We start from the raw sequence: 16,460 nt of genomic DNA, 5'->3' as shown, positions 1-16,460 counted from the left end.
ATTAGTTGTCTATTTGAATCTGCTGTGTAGTGCTAGGGGACGTCCAAACTGTGCCCCCCATGGTGTCCCGGGGAAGCACTAATATCACAGGGATCGTAATACCAGAAGACACACACCCCTCTCCCCCCCCCTCGGTCCAGCTGCATGCCTCCATTGATGGGAGCGTGGAGCACCAGCTCAAAAAATAAGAGAGGGAGAGAGGGAGAGAGGGAGAGAGGGAGAGAGGGAGAGTGAGAGGGAGGGCAAGTGTGAGAGAGTATGATCAAGACCAAGAGAGGGAGAGCGAGCGAGAGAGCCACAGAGCGAGAGGGAGGGTAGTGAGCGAGCGAGCGAGCGAGCGATAGAGAGCGCAAGAGAGAGAGAGACGAGGGAGAGAGAGGGAGGTGCTGCATCAGCCCGGCACACGCAGGACGCAGCAACACCAACAGCCTCGGCTTAGAGGTCTATTGTTCCCTGTTTCCCCCTGGCTGGCCTAGCCACCACATAGAGAGAGAGAAAGAGGGGAGGAGAGGAGGACCATTCATTCACCCAGGATTACTTCTTCTTAGAGGAGGGACGGAGCAGGGAGCAGAGTACACTTCTCCTCCACTGTGTCTGAGCGCTCCCTCAGTGTGTGTCTCCGTGTGTGTTGCCTTCTCCACTCTTTTTCTATTTGGTTTTCTTTGGTTGTGTGGATACTATCACCGTGGTCCCACTGTGAAGGCCATGGGGTTGCCCGGCGGAGTGAAGGGGACACTGGGTGTGTGGAGGGGGTTACTCCCCTCTCTCTGGAGGCTAGCGCTGGTCCTCTTCTGGATCTCTGGAGCCACGGAGGCACAAACTGCAGCCGACACCAAACCAACTGTCTACGTCTGGCAAACAGGTACGGCTGCTACAACTGCTGGGCTAATCATTAACTCGGTCACCATGCTGAAAATAGAGGGAGTGCCGAGAAAGATATCATCCACTGTTACTATATGTACTGTGCAGCAGACTACTCTCGCTCTCGCTCTTTCTCTCTCTCTCTCTCTCTCTCTCTCTCTCTCCCTCTCTCTCTCTCACACCTGAGTGGTAGACTAGAATCTCGAAATGAAATACAGATTTGAAGATGTATGTTGATGTTGTTGAGGGTAGAGATTGTTTAACGTGGACTAAAGTTTTCCTTACAGGGATCTGTCCTCTTCGACTGTACTGCTGGTACCTGTGCCTATTCTATCAGCTTGTCCCAAATAGCCCTGGTCAAAAGTAATGCACAAAGATTTGTATTTTTGTAGCCTACGTTTTCCTGTTGCTTTCACTTACTGCTTTGGGGAATACAGTTTCGACTCTGACCATTGAATCAAGAGCTGATGAGAAGAATTGAGCATGTTTTCAGAATGACAAGAAACACAAGTTCTCCCTTGAGCTGGATTTCACACCATGCTGTTTGCAGAAAAGTAAGGAAGTAGAAAAGACTGCATATGTCAGAGGGTCGTAGTGTGTGAACATATTTACTGCAGTCCCTGAGGTGAATCCCTGAGGTGAATCCCTAGCCTGCTCTGGCTGTTGCTGAGGGGAGGAGGAGAGGACTAGAGGTTGTGGGGCTGTGCTCTGTGCGTTTTCCCATTCACCCCCATTCACCAGGCTCACAGTGGCAGCTGGTACTGCTCCAACCACTACAAACCACTATTGGACACATTTCTTGCATTCTGACACGTGCAGTGGATGACTTGCAGTACCAGTGTGGTGGTGGACCCTGTAGCTGTGTGCATAGGTTCCCTTATGAACATGTGTGTGAACTGTGAACCTGCATGTTGTAAACAAGTGAGCTGCACATTAGAATGACCAATACATGTTCATACATTTTTATTAGGCTACGTATGATTAAGTGCAGTTGTGCAGTTGCATAATTGACTGGCTCTGTGTTATAACGTGTAAGATATCTCTAGTGTTACAGTATACAGCGCTGAGGCGTTGTCCATGCTGTTTTGGGCAGTGCTACTCTCTCACCATGTAGTTGAAAACACACTCAACATTAGATGTCAGCACATGGTCAGAGAGGGGTGCATTACTCATGCATGGGCTTATGAGAGGGGGAGAGGAGGGAGAGAATAGGGAGAAATGGGTAAAGGGGGAGTGAGGGGTTGGTTAAGGGGAAGAGAAGGGAGAGTAACAGGGGATGGGAGGGGATGATTGTGGATTGGAAGAGGGCAGAGAAGGGGGAAGGAGAGAAGTGGAAGGGTGGGATAAGAGGGTGATTGGGGAAGGGGGTGGATGGATGGATGGATGGATGGATGGATGGATGGATGCTGACCCTGTGGAACAGGATGGGTCCCTGGGACACGCTGGGAAAGATTAATGTCCTATTACACTGCTGTCTCACCAGGAGATGTCTCTCTCTCTCTCTCTCTCTCCCTCCCTCTATTTCTCTCTCATTGCAGTATAGTGAGACTCCACATGGGATGGGATCATTACTGAAAGTAATCAATTGATGAATGCAGACTTTAAAACATTGCTTTCTCTTAATCATGCCACTGGTTGGTATAACCAGAGTGGTTCATATCTGAGCCAAATGTTTATTTTTGACTCATGGCCTTATTGTTTGCTGTTCCCCACTGAACAAGCCTGGCCTGCGGAAATTCCATGCCTTTGTCCCCCTCTTGCTTTCTTTTCCCTCCATTCTCTATTTTCTCTCTTTCCTTTTCTCTCTATCTTTTGCCTCTCTCCTTCACCCTCTCCACCATGCTTGTTAAAGTCCATTCACCCTCTCCACCATACTTGTTAAAGTCCCTTCACCCTCTCCACCATGCTTGTTAATGTCCCTTCACCCTCTCCACCATGCTGTTAAAGTCCATTCACCCTCTCCACCATGCTTGTTAATGTCCCTTCACCCTCTCCACCATGCTTGTTAAAGTCCCTTCACCCTCTCCACCATGCTTGTTAAAGTCCCTTCACCCTCTCCACCATGCTTGTTAATGTCCCTTCACCCTCTCCACCATGCTTGTTAAAGTCCCTTCACCCTCTCCACCATGCTTGTTAAAGTCCCTTCACCCTCTCCACCATGCTTGTTAAAGTCCCTTCACCCTCTCCACCATGCTTGTTAAAGTCCATTCACCCTCTCCACCATGCTTGTTAATGTCCCTTCACCCTCTCCACCATGCTTGTTAAAGTCCCTTCACCCTCTCCACCATGCTTGTTAAAGTCCATTCACCCTCTCCACCATGCTTGTTAATGTCCCTTCACCCTCTCCACCATGCTTGTTAATGTCCATTCACCGTCTCCACCATGCTTGTTAAAGTCCATTCACCCTCTCCACCATGCTTGTTAAAGTCCCTTCACCCTCTCCACCATACTTGTTAAAGTCCCTTCACCCTCTCCACCATACTTGTTAAAGTCCCTTCACCCTCTCCACCATGCTTGTTAAAGTCCATTCACCCTCTCCACCATGCTTGTTAAAGTCCATTCACCCTCTCCACCATGCTTGTTAATGTCCCTTCACCCTCTCCACCATGCTTGTTAATGTCCCTTCACCCTCTCCACCATGCTTGTTAAAGGCCCTTCACCCTCTCCACCATACTTGTTAATGTCCCTTCACCCTCTCCACCATGCTTGTTAAAGTCCATTCACCCTCTCCACCATGCTTGTTAAAGTCCATTCACCCTCTCCACCATGCTTGTTAAAGTCCCTTCACCCTCTCCACCATGCTTGTTAATGTCCATTCACCCTCTCCACCATGCTTGTTAAAGTCCCTTCACCCTCTCCACCATGCTTGTTAAAGTCCCTTCACCCTCTCCACCATGCTTGTTAAAGTCCCTTCACCCTCTCCACCATGCTTGTTAAAGTCCATTCACCCTCTCCACCATGCTTGTTAATGTCCCTTCACCCTCTCCACCATGCTTGTTAAAGTCCCTTCACCCTCTCCACCATGCTTGTTAAAGTCCCTTCACCCTCTCCACCATGCTTGTTAATGTCCATTCACCCTCTCCACCATGCTTGTTAAAGTCCATTCACCCTCTCCACCATGCTTGTTAAAGTCCATTCACCCTCTCCACCATGCTTGTTAAAGTCCCTTCACCCTCTCCACCATGCTTGTTAAAGTCCCTTCACCCTCTCCACCATGCTTGTTAAAGTCCATTCACCCTCTCCACCATGCTTGTTAATGTCCCTTCACCCTCTCCACCATGCTTGTTAAAGTCCCTTCACCCTCTCCACCATGCTTGTTAAAGTCCCTTCACCCTCTCCACCATGCTTGTTAAAGTCCATTCACCCTCTCCACCATGCTTGTTAAAGTCCATTCACCCTCTCCACCATGCTTGTTAATGTCCCTTCACCCTCTCCACCATGCTTGTTAAAGTCCCTTCACCCTCTCCACCATGCTTGTTAATGTCCCTTCACCCTCTCCACCATGCTTGTTAAAGTCCATTCACCCTCTCCACCATGCTTGTTAAAGTCCCTTCACCCTCTCCACCATGCTTGTTAAAGTCCCTTCACCCTCTCCACCATGCTTGTTAAAGTCCCTTCACCCTCTCCACCATGCTTGTTAATGTCCCTTCACCCTCTCCACCATGCTTGTTAATGTCCCTTCACCCTCTCCACCATGCTTGTTAAAGTCCCTTCACCCTCTCCACCATGCTTGTTAAAGTCCCTTCACCCTCTCCACCATGCTTGTTAAAGGCCCTTCACCCTCTCCACCATGCTTGTTAAAGTCCCTCACCCTCTCCACCATGCTTGTTAAAGTCCCTTCACCCTCTCCACCATGCTTGTTAAAGTCCCTTCACCCTCTCCACCATGCTTGTTAAAGTCCATTCACCCTCTCCACCATGCTTGTTAAAGTCCATTCACCCTCTCCACCATGCTTGTTAAAGTCCATTCACCCTCTCCACCATGCTTGTTAAAGTCCCTTCACCCTCTCCACCATGCTGTTAAAGTCCATTCACCCTCTCCACCATGCTTGTTAAAGTCCCTTCACCCTCTCCACCATGCTTGTTAAAGTCCCTTCACCCTCTCCACCATGCTTGTTAAAGTCCCTTCACCCTCTCCACCATGCTTGTTAAAGTCCCTTCACCCTCTCCACCATGCTTGTTAAAGTCCCTTCACCCTCTCCACCATGCTTGTTAATGTCCCTTCACCCTCTCCACCATGCTTGTTAAAGTCCCTTCACCCTCTCCACCATGCTTGTTAATGTCCCTTCACCCTCTCCACCATGCTTGTTAAAGTCCCTTCACCCTCTCCACCATGCTTGTTAAAGTCCCTTCACCCTCTCCACCATGCTTGTTAAAGTCCCTTCACCCTCTCCACCATGCTGTTAAAGTCCATTCACCCTCTCCACCATGCTTGTTAAAGTCCCTTCACCCTCTCCACCATGCTTGTTAAAGTCCCTTCACCCTCTCCACCATGCTTGTTAATGTCCCTTCACCCTCTCCACCATGCTTGTTAATGTCCCTTCACCCTCTCCACCATGCTTGTTAAAGTCCCTTCACCCTCTCCACCATGCTTGTTAAAGTCCCTTCACCCTCTCCACCATGCTTGTTAAAGTCCATTCACCCTCTCCACCATGCTTGTTAAAGTCCATTCACCCTCTCCACCATGCTTGTTAATGTCCCTTCACCCTCTCCACCATGCTTGTTAATGTCCCTTCACCCTCTCCACCATGCTGTTAAAGTCCCTTCACCCTCTCCACCATGCTGTTAAAGTCCATTCACCCTCTCCACCATGCTTGTTAAAGTCCCTTCACCCTCTCCACCATGCTTGTTAAAGTCCATTCACCCTCTCCACCATGCTTGTTAAAGGCCCTTCACCCTCTCCACCATGCTTGTCAAAGGCCCTTCACCCTCTCCACCATGCTTGTTAAAGTCCCTTCACCCTCTCCACCATGCTTGTTAAAGTCCCTTCACCCTCTCCACCATGCTTGTTAAAGGCCCTTCACCCTCTCCACCATGCTTGTTAAAGTCCATTCACCCTCTCCACCATGCTTGTTAAAGTCCATTCACCCTCTCCACCATGCTTGTTAAAGTCCCTTCACCCTCTCCACCATGCTTGTTAATGTCCCTTCACCCTCTCCACCATGCTTGTTAAAGTCCCTTCACCCTCTCCACCATGCTTGTTAAAGGCCCTTCACCCTCTCCACCATGCTTGTTAAAGTCCATTCACCCTCTCCACCATGCTTGTTAAAGTCCATTCACCCTCTCCACCATGCTTGTTAAAGTCCCTTCACCCTCTCCACCATGTTTGTTAAAGTCCCTTCACCCTCTCCACCATGCTTGTTAAAGTCCATTCACCCTCTCCACCATGCTTGTTAAAGTCCATTCACCCTCTCCACCATGCTTGTTAAAGGCATACAGGACAGAGTAGGAGATTAAGGATAGCGAAAGGAAGTGAGGGAGGGAGGGAACAGCTTGGTGGTTGACCTAGCTCGATACCAACCATGTTTATTAACAAACTAGCACCATACAACGGCATGCTAGTTTAGAATGCTTGTCTGGATGGACGTGTCAAAATACCAAAATACACTGCATTTCTCGGTAGGAGATTTTTCATGCTGGCCTTCACTACCTTTTTCATTAACTGTGTTACAATGCTGAAATGCACAGCATGTTTTTCATATTGGCCTGTATTATATCAGTGTACAGTGTGCTATTGTTTCGGAGAGTTCTGTCCCTTCACAGTATGTTAACAGTCTGTAATATGATGCTAGTTTTGCTTGCTTGTGTGGATGGATGTGGCAGCATTCAGAAATGCGATGGATTTCTACGGGGGAGGTTTTTATATTGGCCGTCTGCTGTATTGTAGCACTCTACAGTGTGTTATTATTATTGAGGTTGTTGAGAGATCTGCGTTAATGTGGCATGTTGATGAGGTCTCCAGGGTCTGCCTGCTGGCCTCTTTCTGCCCCTCACGTACAACACTGTTTCTCCAACCTCAGCACATCTGTCTGGCCGTGTGGGTTTGTGTGTGTATCACTATCTAGCTAGCAGTTTGTGGAGCTAGCTAAGAACAGAGGTTAGATTGTGACTTTAGACTAACGGAGGCTTATCTGGACCAAACCTGATTCGTAAAGAAAGGGATTGGGTTGGGATCTATTCATATTCCTCATTGATTTTTCTCTCAGTGACAAGATATACAGTATCTCTGTGCTGCAGACCTACGGATATACTGTTACTAGCCGGCATGGAGGAGAGATGTGTTGGGAAGGGAGAAGAGAGAAGAGGATAGAATTCCCATATTTCCCAGAGGCGGGAGATATTCATGTGGATGATATGTTAAAGGAGAGGATGGGGGGAAGGGGGGATGAGGGAGTTTCTCCTGAGTGCAGTATTCCTAGCATTCCCGTCAATGCTTGGAGTGGGAAGACATCAAAGGAGAAGGAAAACTCTCAATGAGTGTGTGAATTCGATGAGAGATTTGGCAAATTTATTCCATCTAATTAGTGCATCCAAGCTGCAAAGGCAGACAATTTGACACCAATATAAAACAAACACTCTCTCTGCAAATGCTTAGCATATGTTATATTAGTTAGCCGTACAGTGTGTCTTTCTTGCCTTGTGTTCCATGTTTGTCTTAGCCCTTTGGGGTCTATCATTTCATTGTTATGACCCTGCTTTTGGGACATTACTTCCCACTTCCTGTTTTGCACATGCCTGGGGTGCGTCCCAATAATCTCTCCTTCTTCCTGAAGTGTGCACTCGTTCACTACTCCCACAAATGTAAAAGCATGGATTGATGTTTTCATGGGCTAGAGGGAGTTTCCATACCAGTCAATTCTTTTCAAATCCATGAAGGGAAGTGAATATTGCACATTCAAGGAGAAAGAAGAGATAATTGGGATAGAGCCCATGTATTAATTGACAGGGTAGTTCCCTAGCTGTTTGCTCCTCTTTGGGGCTTTAGACAGACCGTAGTAAATGGATGCTGTTCTATTGAATCCAAAGCTTCTGCCCACAACCGCACCCACAGGCTATCACCACTTCATCCTCAGAGATGGACAGTTGGTCATTCTATTGTCCCCAGTGTGGCAGGGCTAAGGCATCTGTGACAGATGCTGTACTGTCTTCTGTCCACAGACAAACACAATGGAAGCCCCTTTACCTCTGTCCTTTGTTCCTCCTTCTCCTCCTCCTCCTCCCCCTCTTCTACCTCCTCTTCCTCCTCCTCCTCCTCTTCCTCCCCCAATAGAACAACTGCCTATAGTGCCTACCCCCACCCCCTCACGTACACACACATGCACAGATGCACAAACGCATGTGGACACACACACACACACACACACACGGACATGCGCACGCGCACACACACACACACACACACACACACAAACACACACACACACACACACACACACACACACACAAACACACACACACACACACACACACACACACACACACACACACACACACACACACACACACACACACACACACACACACACACACACACACACACACACAGTCCTCTCTCTGAGGCCTGACCCCTGACCTCTGAGCTAGGAGCGGTCTTGTGAGGGCATCACTAAGAAAGGGGGGCCGGGATGCTGCGGCCTCTACAGGCCAAGTGTCAAGTAATTCATTCAAGCTATTCCACTTGGTTAGTAGTCTGTTCGTGCACTGTGTGTGTGTTTGTGAGAGTGTGATCGTGCATGAGTGCATGTATGATTACAGGTCTACAGAAAGCCTGTTGAAGAGATATGCTTTGCTCTCGACCCGTCCTTGTGTACCATTGTGTACCAAGCAGCCAACGATTTACGGGAAGGACGCATCTCTCAAAAGAAAACAAATGGACGTTCACAAATGATTAAAAGCCGTTTGTTCTTCACAATTACACTCAAACATCAGATTGTATTGTGCAGAAGAGCTGGAGGAGCATTATGCTATCAGGGCGTAGATGGAGGGGGAAATGTGTGCGTCCCCAATGGCACCATCGTCCCTATGTAGTGCACTACTTTTAATGCACTATATAGGAAATAGGGTGTCATTTAGGGCACAGACCCTTAATTGTGTTCTCCCTAGGATTCATCAAGTGCCAAATTGCTGCTAGTCTTTTGGCGGGTTTAGCAGAAGAGGGCCCAGCTGTTCAGTTGCAGCATGGCTGCTCGCCCCAGGTGGAGGAGGGACTTGGACACACACCGCACGCGCACACGCACGCGCACACGCACAAGGACACAGACAATTTGGCATGCAGATCCTCCTCTAAACTCAACAGCTTTTGTCTTGGTCTCCCCTTTCCTCTGTCTCAGTTTGTTTCTGTCTCTGTCATTCGTTCTCTCTCTCTTTCAAAGCTGAGTGTCCTTCTGCTTTCAAAGTGTAGCCATCTGCTCCTCTGGCGTTGCGGTTAGCGGGCTTTAATTTCTCTTTCTCTCCTGACAACCGAGGAAGAATTCCTAATCAGTCGTTTTGAATATTCACACCAGTAGACAGAAGGAGAAAGACAGTGTGACAGTGAGATTCGACTTACACCCACCTCCCGTCTCCTTATCCATTTCATTCTGTCTGTCTCTCTCTTTCTTTTGGTATTTCTAGTTTTCTCTCTAAGACACACACACATAGGCCTACAGAGAGAGAGAGATTCAAAGACACCTGCAGCCATGCATGCACGAACCTAACACACACACACATCCGTTCAATCCTTTCCAATCCCAGTGTGCACTGCGGTGCCTCATTACTCCATGTTGGTGTGTGTGCGTACTAGTAGTAGGGGTTGTTGTGTGTGTGGAGCTGTCACCAGTCCACCTACAGACTCTAGACAGGGGGAGACTGAGTAATAACATGGAGTAGAGTTGGTTTGATCCTGCTGTTACTGCTGGCTGTGGCTGTGATGTGTGTGTGTGTGACAGGGGGCAGGGCCAGGGCCAGTTTAACCCAACAAGCACATCAGTCGCCCATAATACAGTCTCTGGCAGCCTGCAATGGAAGCTGGGTAATTACAAGCTGTAGCCATTATAGAGATGGGGTCCCGGGGATGAAGACATGCAAAAGAACACATTGAAGGGAAATGCCTTCACACTGTTGTATGCACTCTAATAACATATAGCAATAAACAACATTGTTGTTGCCGCCGTTGTTGCAACCCCTATTACCAGTCTGTTCAACCTCTCTTCCGTATCGTCTGAGATCCCTAAAGATTGGAAAGCCGCTGCGGTCATCCTCCTCTTCAAAGGGGGTGACACTCTAGACCCAAACTGTTATAGACCTATATCCATCCTGCCCTGCCTTTCTAAAGTCTTCGAAAGCCAAGTTAACAAATAGACCACTGACCATTTCGAATCCCACCGTACCTTCTCCGCTGTGCAATCCGGTTTCCGAGCTAGTCACGGGTGCACCTCAGCCATGCTCAAGGTACTAAACGATATCATAACCACCATCGATAAAAGACAGTACTGCGCAGCCGTCTTCATCGACCTGGCCAAGGCTTTTGACTCTGTCAATCACCGCAGTCTTATCGACAGACTCAATAGCCTTGGTTTCTCAAATGACTGCCTCGCTTGGTTCACCAACTACTTCTCAGATAGAGTTCAGTGTGTCAAATCGGAGGGCATGTTGTCCGGACCTCTGGCTGTCTCTATGGGGGTACCACAGGGTTCAATTCCTGGCCTGACTCTTCTCTGTATATATCAATGATGTCGCTTTTGCTGCTGGTGATTCCCTGATCCACCTCTACGCAGATGGTACCATTCTGTATACATCTGGCCCTTCTTTGGACACGAGCTTCAATGCCATACAACACTCCTTCGAGGCCAACTGCTCTTAAACGCTAGTAAAACCAAATGCATGCTTTTCAACCGTTCGCTGCCCGCATCCGCCCGCCCGACTAGTATCACTACCCTGGACGGTTCTGTCGTGTCTTTGGGGTACCATTAAACTGAAGACATGTTTATCAATTAACTCCCTGTAATTATTATCACGCGATCAAACTGATTAATCGTTTAATTGTAATTAACTAGGAGATCGGGGCACCAAGGAAAATATTCAGATTAAAGTTATAATTTTCCTAATATAACTTTCCTATATTATAACATTATATATTATATTCTATTATAGTATAGGCCGATTATCTTCTGGTTTAAATGGTGTATTTTACCTCGCGTCCAGTCTCATTCCAAATGTCGTAAATTGTTGTATCTGCACGAACCCAGTCTTTACTAAGAGTCATCCATACATCAATTGTCGTAAAATCATTTATTTACTAAACTAAGTAATTCACATAAAGTATACAAACAGTAATTATCATCACAAAGAATTGGTAGAGTAATGTGCCCTAGTGGTCTAAACAGGCATGGCTGGTGTGTTGTAGAACAATGGGTCATAAAATGTTCAGCTGAGGAGGTACACAGAGTTCATCAATATTAACAATTGACAATTGAACGCTCACTCATTTGGGAACAATTGCAATCAATATATATTTACGCTCAGTGTGTCGTCGGGATCCTTGTTGGAGCGTCGCCCCGTTGGAGAGTTTTGTCCGCGTTCTCTCTCTCTCTCTCTCTCTCTCTCTCTCTCTCTCTCTCTCTCTCCCGGTTAGCATGGATCTTTCAAAGCGACATTCATTAATGTCGTCATAGAATGGATGTCTCGTTGGTCTTCGCGTTCAATTATATAATTTCTAGCTGCAGACTAATAGTTAATATCAAAGACTTGTTCTTATTCTGTCAGTATCAATAGTCTAAAAGTTAACCACGTGGTATAGTTCACTTTCAGTAGAGTACTTGGATGGTCAAACCTATTGGCCAACTCGCAATGGAGTGGAGGCCGGGTCTGAAGAAAGTAGATCAGGGTGGTAGTTTTATAGTGAACATGTCACATGACGCCTGGTCCTGTCTGTGTCCCTGGGGGCGTGCCGATGACTGAGTTAAGCTTGGTACAGAAATATAATTCTATCACATTAACATCAGTACATAGCAATTAAATGTATTACAAATAGCTTTATCCTTATTAATACATTCTATACAACCATGTGGATGCAAGTCTCAAGGCTGAGGCTATTATATAAACCGTTTTATGGTAATATGGCTATATTGTCTCTTCTGAGTATCACAAAATTGTACCAAGCGGACCAGTTCGTAGCTGGATTCTTCACCAATCTTTCATACCTTCTCCAGAACACAAATGTCGCTTGGCTCCCCAATTCTGTGAGTTGGAAGAATTTCCTGTGTCTCTCTATGGGCCATGTGGCAAGAGAGTCTCCTCTTAGAGTTTTTATAACCCTTTCACACAGGGCCTGGGTGGGGGAAGGTAGGTTGGGGGATGGTGCAAGGGGGGAGGGGGTCAACTGTCCTCCCTGTACTCAAAGAGGCCAACGTCATGACAGTTCTGACTTAGAATATGTGGACAACAACAAATACCTAGGTGTCTGGCTAGACTGTAAACGCTCCTTCCAGACTCATACTAAACATCTCAAATCCAAAATCAAATCTAGAATCGGCTTTCTATTTCGCAACAAAGCCTCCTTCACTCACGCCGCCAAACTTACCCTAGCAAAGCTGACTATCCTACCGATCCTCGACTTCGGCAATGTCATCTACAAAATAGCTTCCAATACTCTATTCAGCAAACTGGATGCAGTCTATCACAGTGCCATCCGTTTTGTTACCAAAGCCCCTTATACCACCCACCACTGTGACCTGTATGCTCTAGTCGGCTGGCCCTTGCTACATATTCGTCGCCAGACCCACTGGCTCCAGGTAATCTATAAGTCTATGCTACGCCCACCCGTAGCACGCGCTCCAGCAGGAATATCTCACTGGTCATCCCCAAAGCCAACACCTCATTTGGCCGCCTTTCCTTCCAGTTCTCTGCTGCCAGTGACTGGAACGAATTTCAAAAATCACTGAAGCTGGAGACTTATATTTCCCTCACTAACTTTAAACATCAGCTATAGCTACAGCTGTACGTAGTCCATCTGTAAATAGCCCATCTAATCTACCTACCTCATCCCCATATCGTTTTTATTTACTTTTCTGGTCTTTTGCACACTGGTATCTCTACTTGCACATCATCATCTGCTCATTTATCACTACAGTGTTAATCTACTAAATTGTAATTACTTTGCTACTATGGCCTATTTATTGCCTTACCTCCTCACGCCATTTGCACACACTGTATATAGACTTTCTTTTTTTCTATTGTGTTATTGACTGTATGCTTGTTTATTCCATGTGTAACTCTGTGTTGTTGTTTGTGTCGCACTACTTTGCGTTATCTTGGCCAGGTTGCAGTTGTAAATGAGAACTTGTTCTCAACTAGCTTACCTGGTTAAATAACGGTGAAAAAATTAAATAAACATGAGCATATGTCACAGTTGATTTCTGTTCCCTGTGACATATTTAGTACCCTACACTTTGTGTACGCTACTTCTGAATAAGCTAACAAGCACACAAACTGTAAAACAGCCAATATGTTTATGTTGTTAATGGACTCCTTCCAAATAGGCCTGTGTGTCTGCGTGTTGGACAGGACAGCCGTGACTGTTTTCCTACTGTACATCTGTGCTCCAATGTGGTCTGTGGTCCACTGCTAACACGCTTACCATGCTTAGTACCATAGGAACCATCCCTCTTCCTTCCTAAAGGTTCCTGGGGCAAATCGGTTCGGTCCTGACCGCTCACGTTCCCTCCAGGGGCTGGTTAGCCAAGCTGAAACGTGCTGCAGGATTCCTCTCATCACTGAGCTTAGCTAGGGAAACCGCCTTAAACCAACACCTGAGCAACCCGCCTCCGCTCACTATGTTCACCTCTCAGAGGCTAGCTAGCTAGGTAGCGCTCCTCTCTCTGTTCTCTAAAGGCTAGCTAAAGATAGCTAGCTAGCACCCCTGTCTCTGTGTTCTGATCTCACAGGCTAGATAGATTTGACAGGCTAGCTAGCACTCACCTTCTGCCTGTTGTCCTTAGAGGCTAGGTAGCTAGCTAGCACTCCTCCCTTTGTACTGTACTCTCAGAGGCTAGCTAGCTGATAAGCGCTCACCTTTGGGTGAACCCTGCTTTGACGTATGATCATAGAGCTGAGCCCTGTAGTTATGTACACAAACCCACTGCTCTCTAATGCATCTTATCTCTTCCCTGTGCTACATACACGCATGGCGCATACGCTGGGCTGAGAGGAGAGGAAATGATGTCTGTAATGAATGAGTCATCTTCAGAGGGTAGATGGGTGGCAGGAAGAGTCTGCTACAGTAGGTGGAGGGGATACTGCAGAACTGCCTGCGGTAGCTCTGTAGTACCAGCGTTAGCACACCCACACACACACACACACACACACACACACACACACACACACACACACACACACACACACACACACCACACACACACACACACACACACACACACACACACACACACACACACACACACACACACACAGTAGATTGTTTCTTGGCCAGAGGAGTGTGTGTTGTGTGATAGAAATAGCCGAAAAGCTGACACAGGCAATGGGCCCACCTCTGGCAGTCAGGGCTATGCAGCAGGATGAATAACAGAGAGGGAGAAATAGAGAGCAACTTGGAGAGGAAGAGGAAGACAGAGAGTGAGAGGGTTATATTGAGAGATAGAGATAGATAGATATATTGATTGAGAGGCAGAGCGAGGGATAGTTAGAGAGGTAGATGGATTGAAGCCAGGGAAAACAGGCCATATTTACATAAGGCATGAGAACCTGACAGGAGGTAAACAGTCTGTTCTGTGTTTATATCATCATCCACACTGGTTTCCACTGTGTCAGCAAACATCCTACAAACCCCTTTAAAACGCCCCTTAAACACATTAACAGCCTCTTATTACTACATTATTCATGATAGGGAAACATAGGGAGCTCGTTCCTCTCTGGAAATACAGCCCAGTCGCCAGACACCTCCAGCTTTGCAAATCTCTAAGGAGGTCCTCCAAGTCACAACATGGCTGGTAGTGGAAGTGGTGGGGAATTTGGATCATGGTCAAAGAGACACACTTTCCCTTTAATAAATGATACACCCAACACCTCAGAGGTCTGAGAGGAAGGGCAAGGAATGTTCTTTATACGTTACCTGTTTTATGAATGAGAGGTTAAACCGAGGTCCTCAGTGCATTAGTAAAATATGATTAACGGACACACACACCAACACAAACACACACACACACACACACACACACACACACACACACACACACACACACACACACACACACACACACACACACACACACACACACACACACACACACACACACACACACACACACACACACACACACACACACACACACACTTCCTATATGTCTCTGTAAATCTCCCCATCCTATTGCGTTCGATGACATTAGCTAATTGAGATCTTGATCCCGTCTCCGGTTAGACGTGTTTCATCCTGTCTATTGAAAGTAGATGGTTCTATTGACTGTGCGTGGACCTTAAGATGAATGGCTTTTTGTACAGGGAAAGACATTGTCTACCTTTTAACCCTTAAACTAACTTAACAATAAAAGAACAAAGAACATGTCAAAACCGATCACTGATGACTAAAAGTTGTCTATCCCATTACAAACTTTCTGTTGTCTATCCTATCCGTTTACTGTTCAGCAGCAGGTGTGAATGGGGTCAGCAGGGTAGTTAGTAGAGCTTACTTAAGCCGTGATAACTGGTGCCACATGGAGTTGGCCGGAGACCAGCAGACCCATCCAGATCACTGTCAAGAGCTCCCAGGAAATGTGCGTGCGTGTGTGTGAGTGTGTGTGCCTGTGTGTGCATGTGTGTGCATGTGTGTGCAGTAGTAGTAGTATGTTTGTGGCCTGTTTGGCTGTCTTTTTCCGTGACCTTGATTCTGTAAGTTTGGTGGTATGATTGGCGGCGTCTATTCTCTTCCACCAATTGATTTCCTTATACGGAGTTCATTTGACCTATTTTGTTCCCAAAGTGTGTTCCAGAATATTCAGTTGGACAGATCTACATCCTTTGACAGCTGCCGTACTTCCTACTTTAAACCACTCATACCGGAGCGTGTTCAGTGTGGTGAAACATACGGAATGTCACAGATAGAAATGAGCTGTATAGGGCTAACACGATTACCTGTTGTCTGTGACGGGATATATTTATGTATGTATACCCTGTAATGTTACACCTTCCTGAATAAGCTCCAGGTCTTTGCTAAGGCCGCCAATTAGCACCAAGCCAACACCTACTGTAGGCTAGAATATGCTTTTGTGTCACTATAATGAATATGCTTTATGCCGATTGAACATGTCGCATAACGTATACAGTGTGTATGGCACTTAGCAGATACCTCTACAGTGAGTGCATCCATTTTCATGTGTAGGCTATATGACCCCTGTGGGATCCTTGTTGCAATGCAGAGAAAGGAAAAGTGTGAAGTGTTTGCTGATTTGATTATGGAGGTAGAGAGGAAGAAATCAGAACAAGGAAATGTGCAGCAGGCAGGCAGTACATGTATTTCTTATTTTACATGTATCCAATGTGGGAAACCTCACACCTTTCACACACTCACACAACCTTATCACAGGCACTGCACATTTACAGTCTGTTCTA

At 46.8% G+C, this 16,460-nt stretch overlaps 1 protein-coding gene across 1 annotated transcript in view; it reads left to right on the top strand.

The window, feature by feature from the left end:
* The first annotated feature begins 272 nt into the window (after window positions 1–272).
* The window catches only part of LOC106588717 (thrombospondin type-1 domain-containing protein 7A-like), a 165,408-nt gene continuing 149,220 nt past the window's right edge, over window positions 273–16,460 (top strand). Inside the window, exon 1 of the mRNA XM_014177994.3 lies at window positions 273–862. Within this exon, the coding sequence (XP_014033469.3) occupies window positions 706–862 (157 nt within the window). The 5' untranslated portion in view covers window positions 273–705. The remainder of the gene's footprint in view (window positions 863–16,460) is intronic.

The sequence above is a fragment of the Salmo salar genome, chromosome 27, assembly GCF_965601325.2.
Source record: "Salmo salar chromosome 27, fSalSal1, whole genome shotgun sequence".
NCBI lineage: Eukaryota > Metazoa > Chordata > Actinopteri > Salmoniformes > Salmonidae > Salmo > Salmo salar.
The sequence above is the reverse complement of the archived record's forward strand: the minus strand, read 5'-3'. Positions and strand labels throughout refer to the sequence as shown.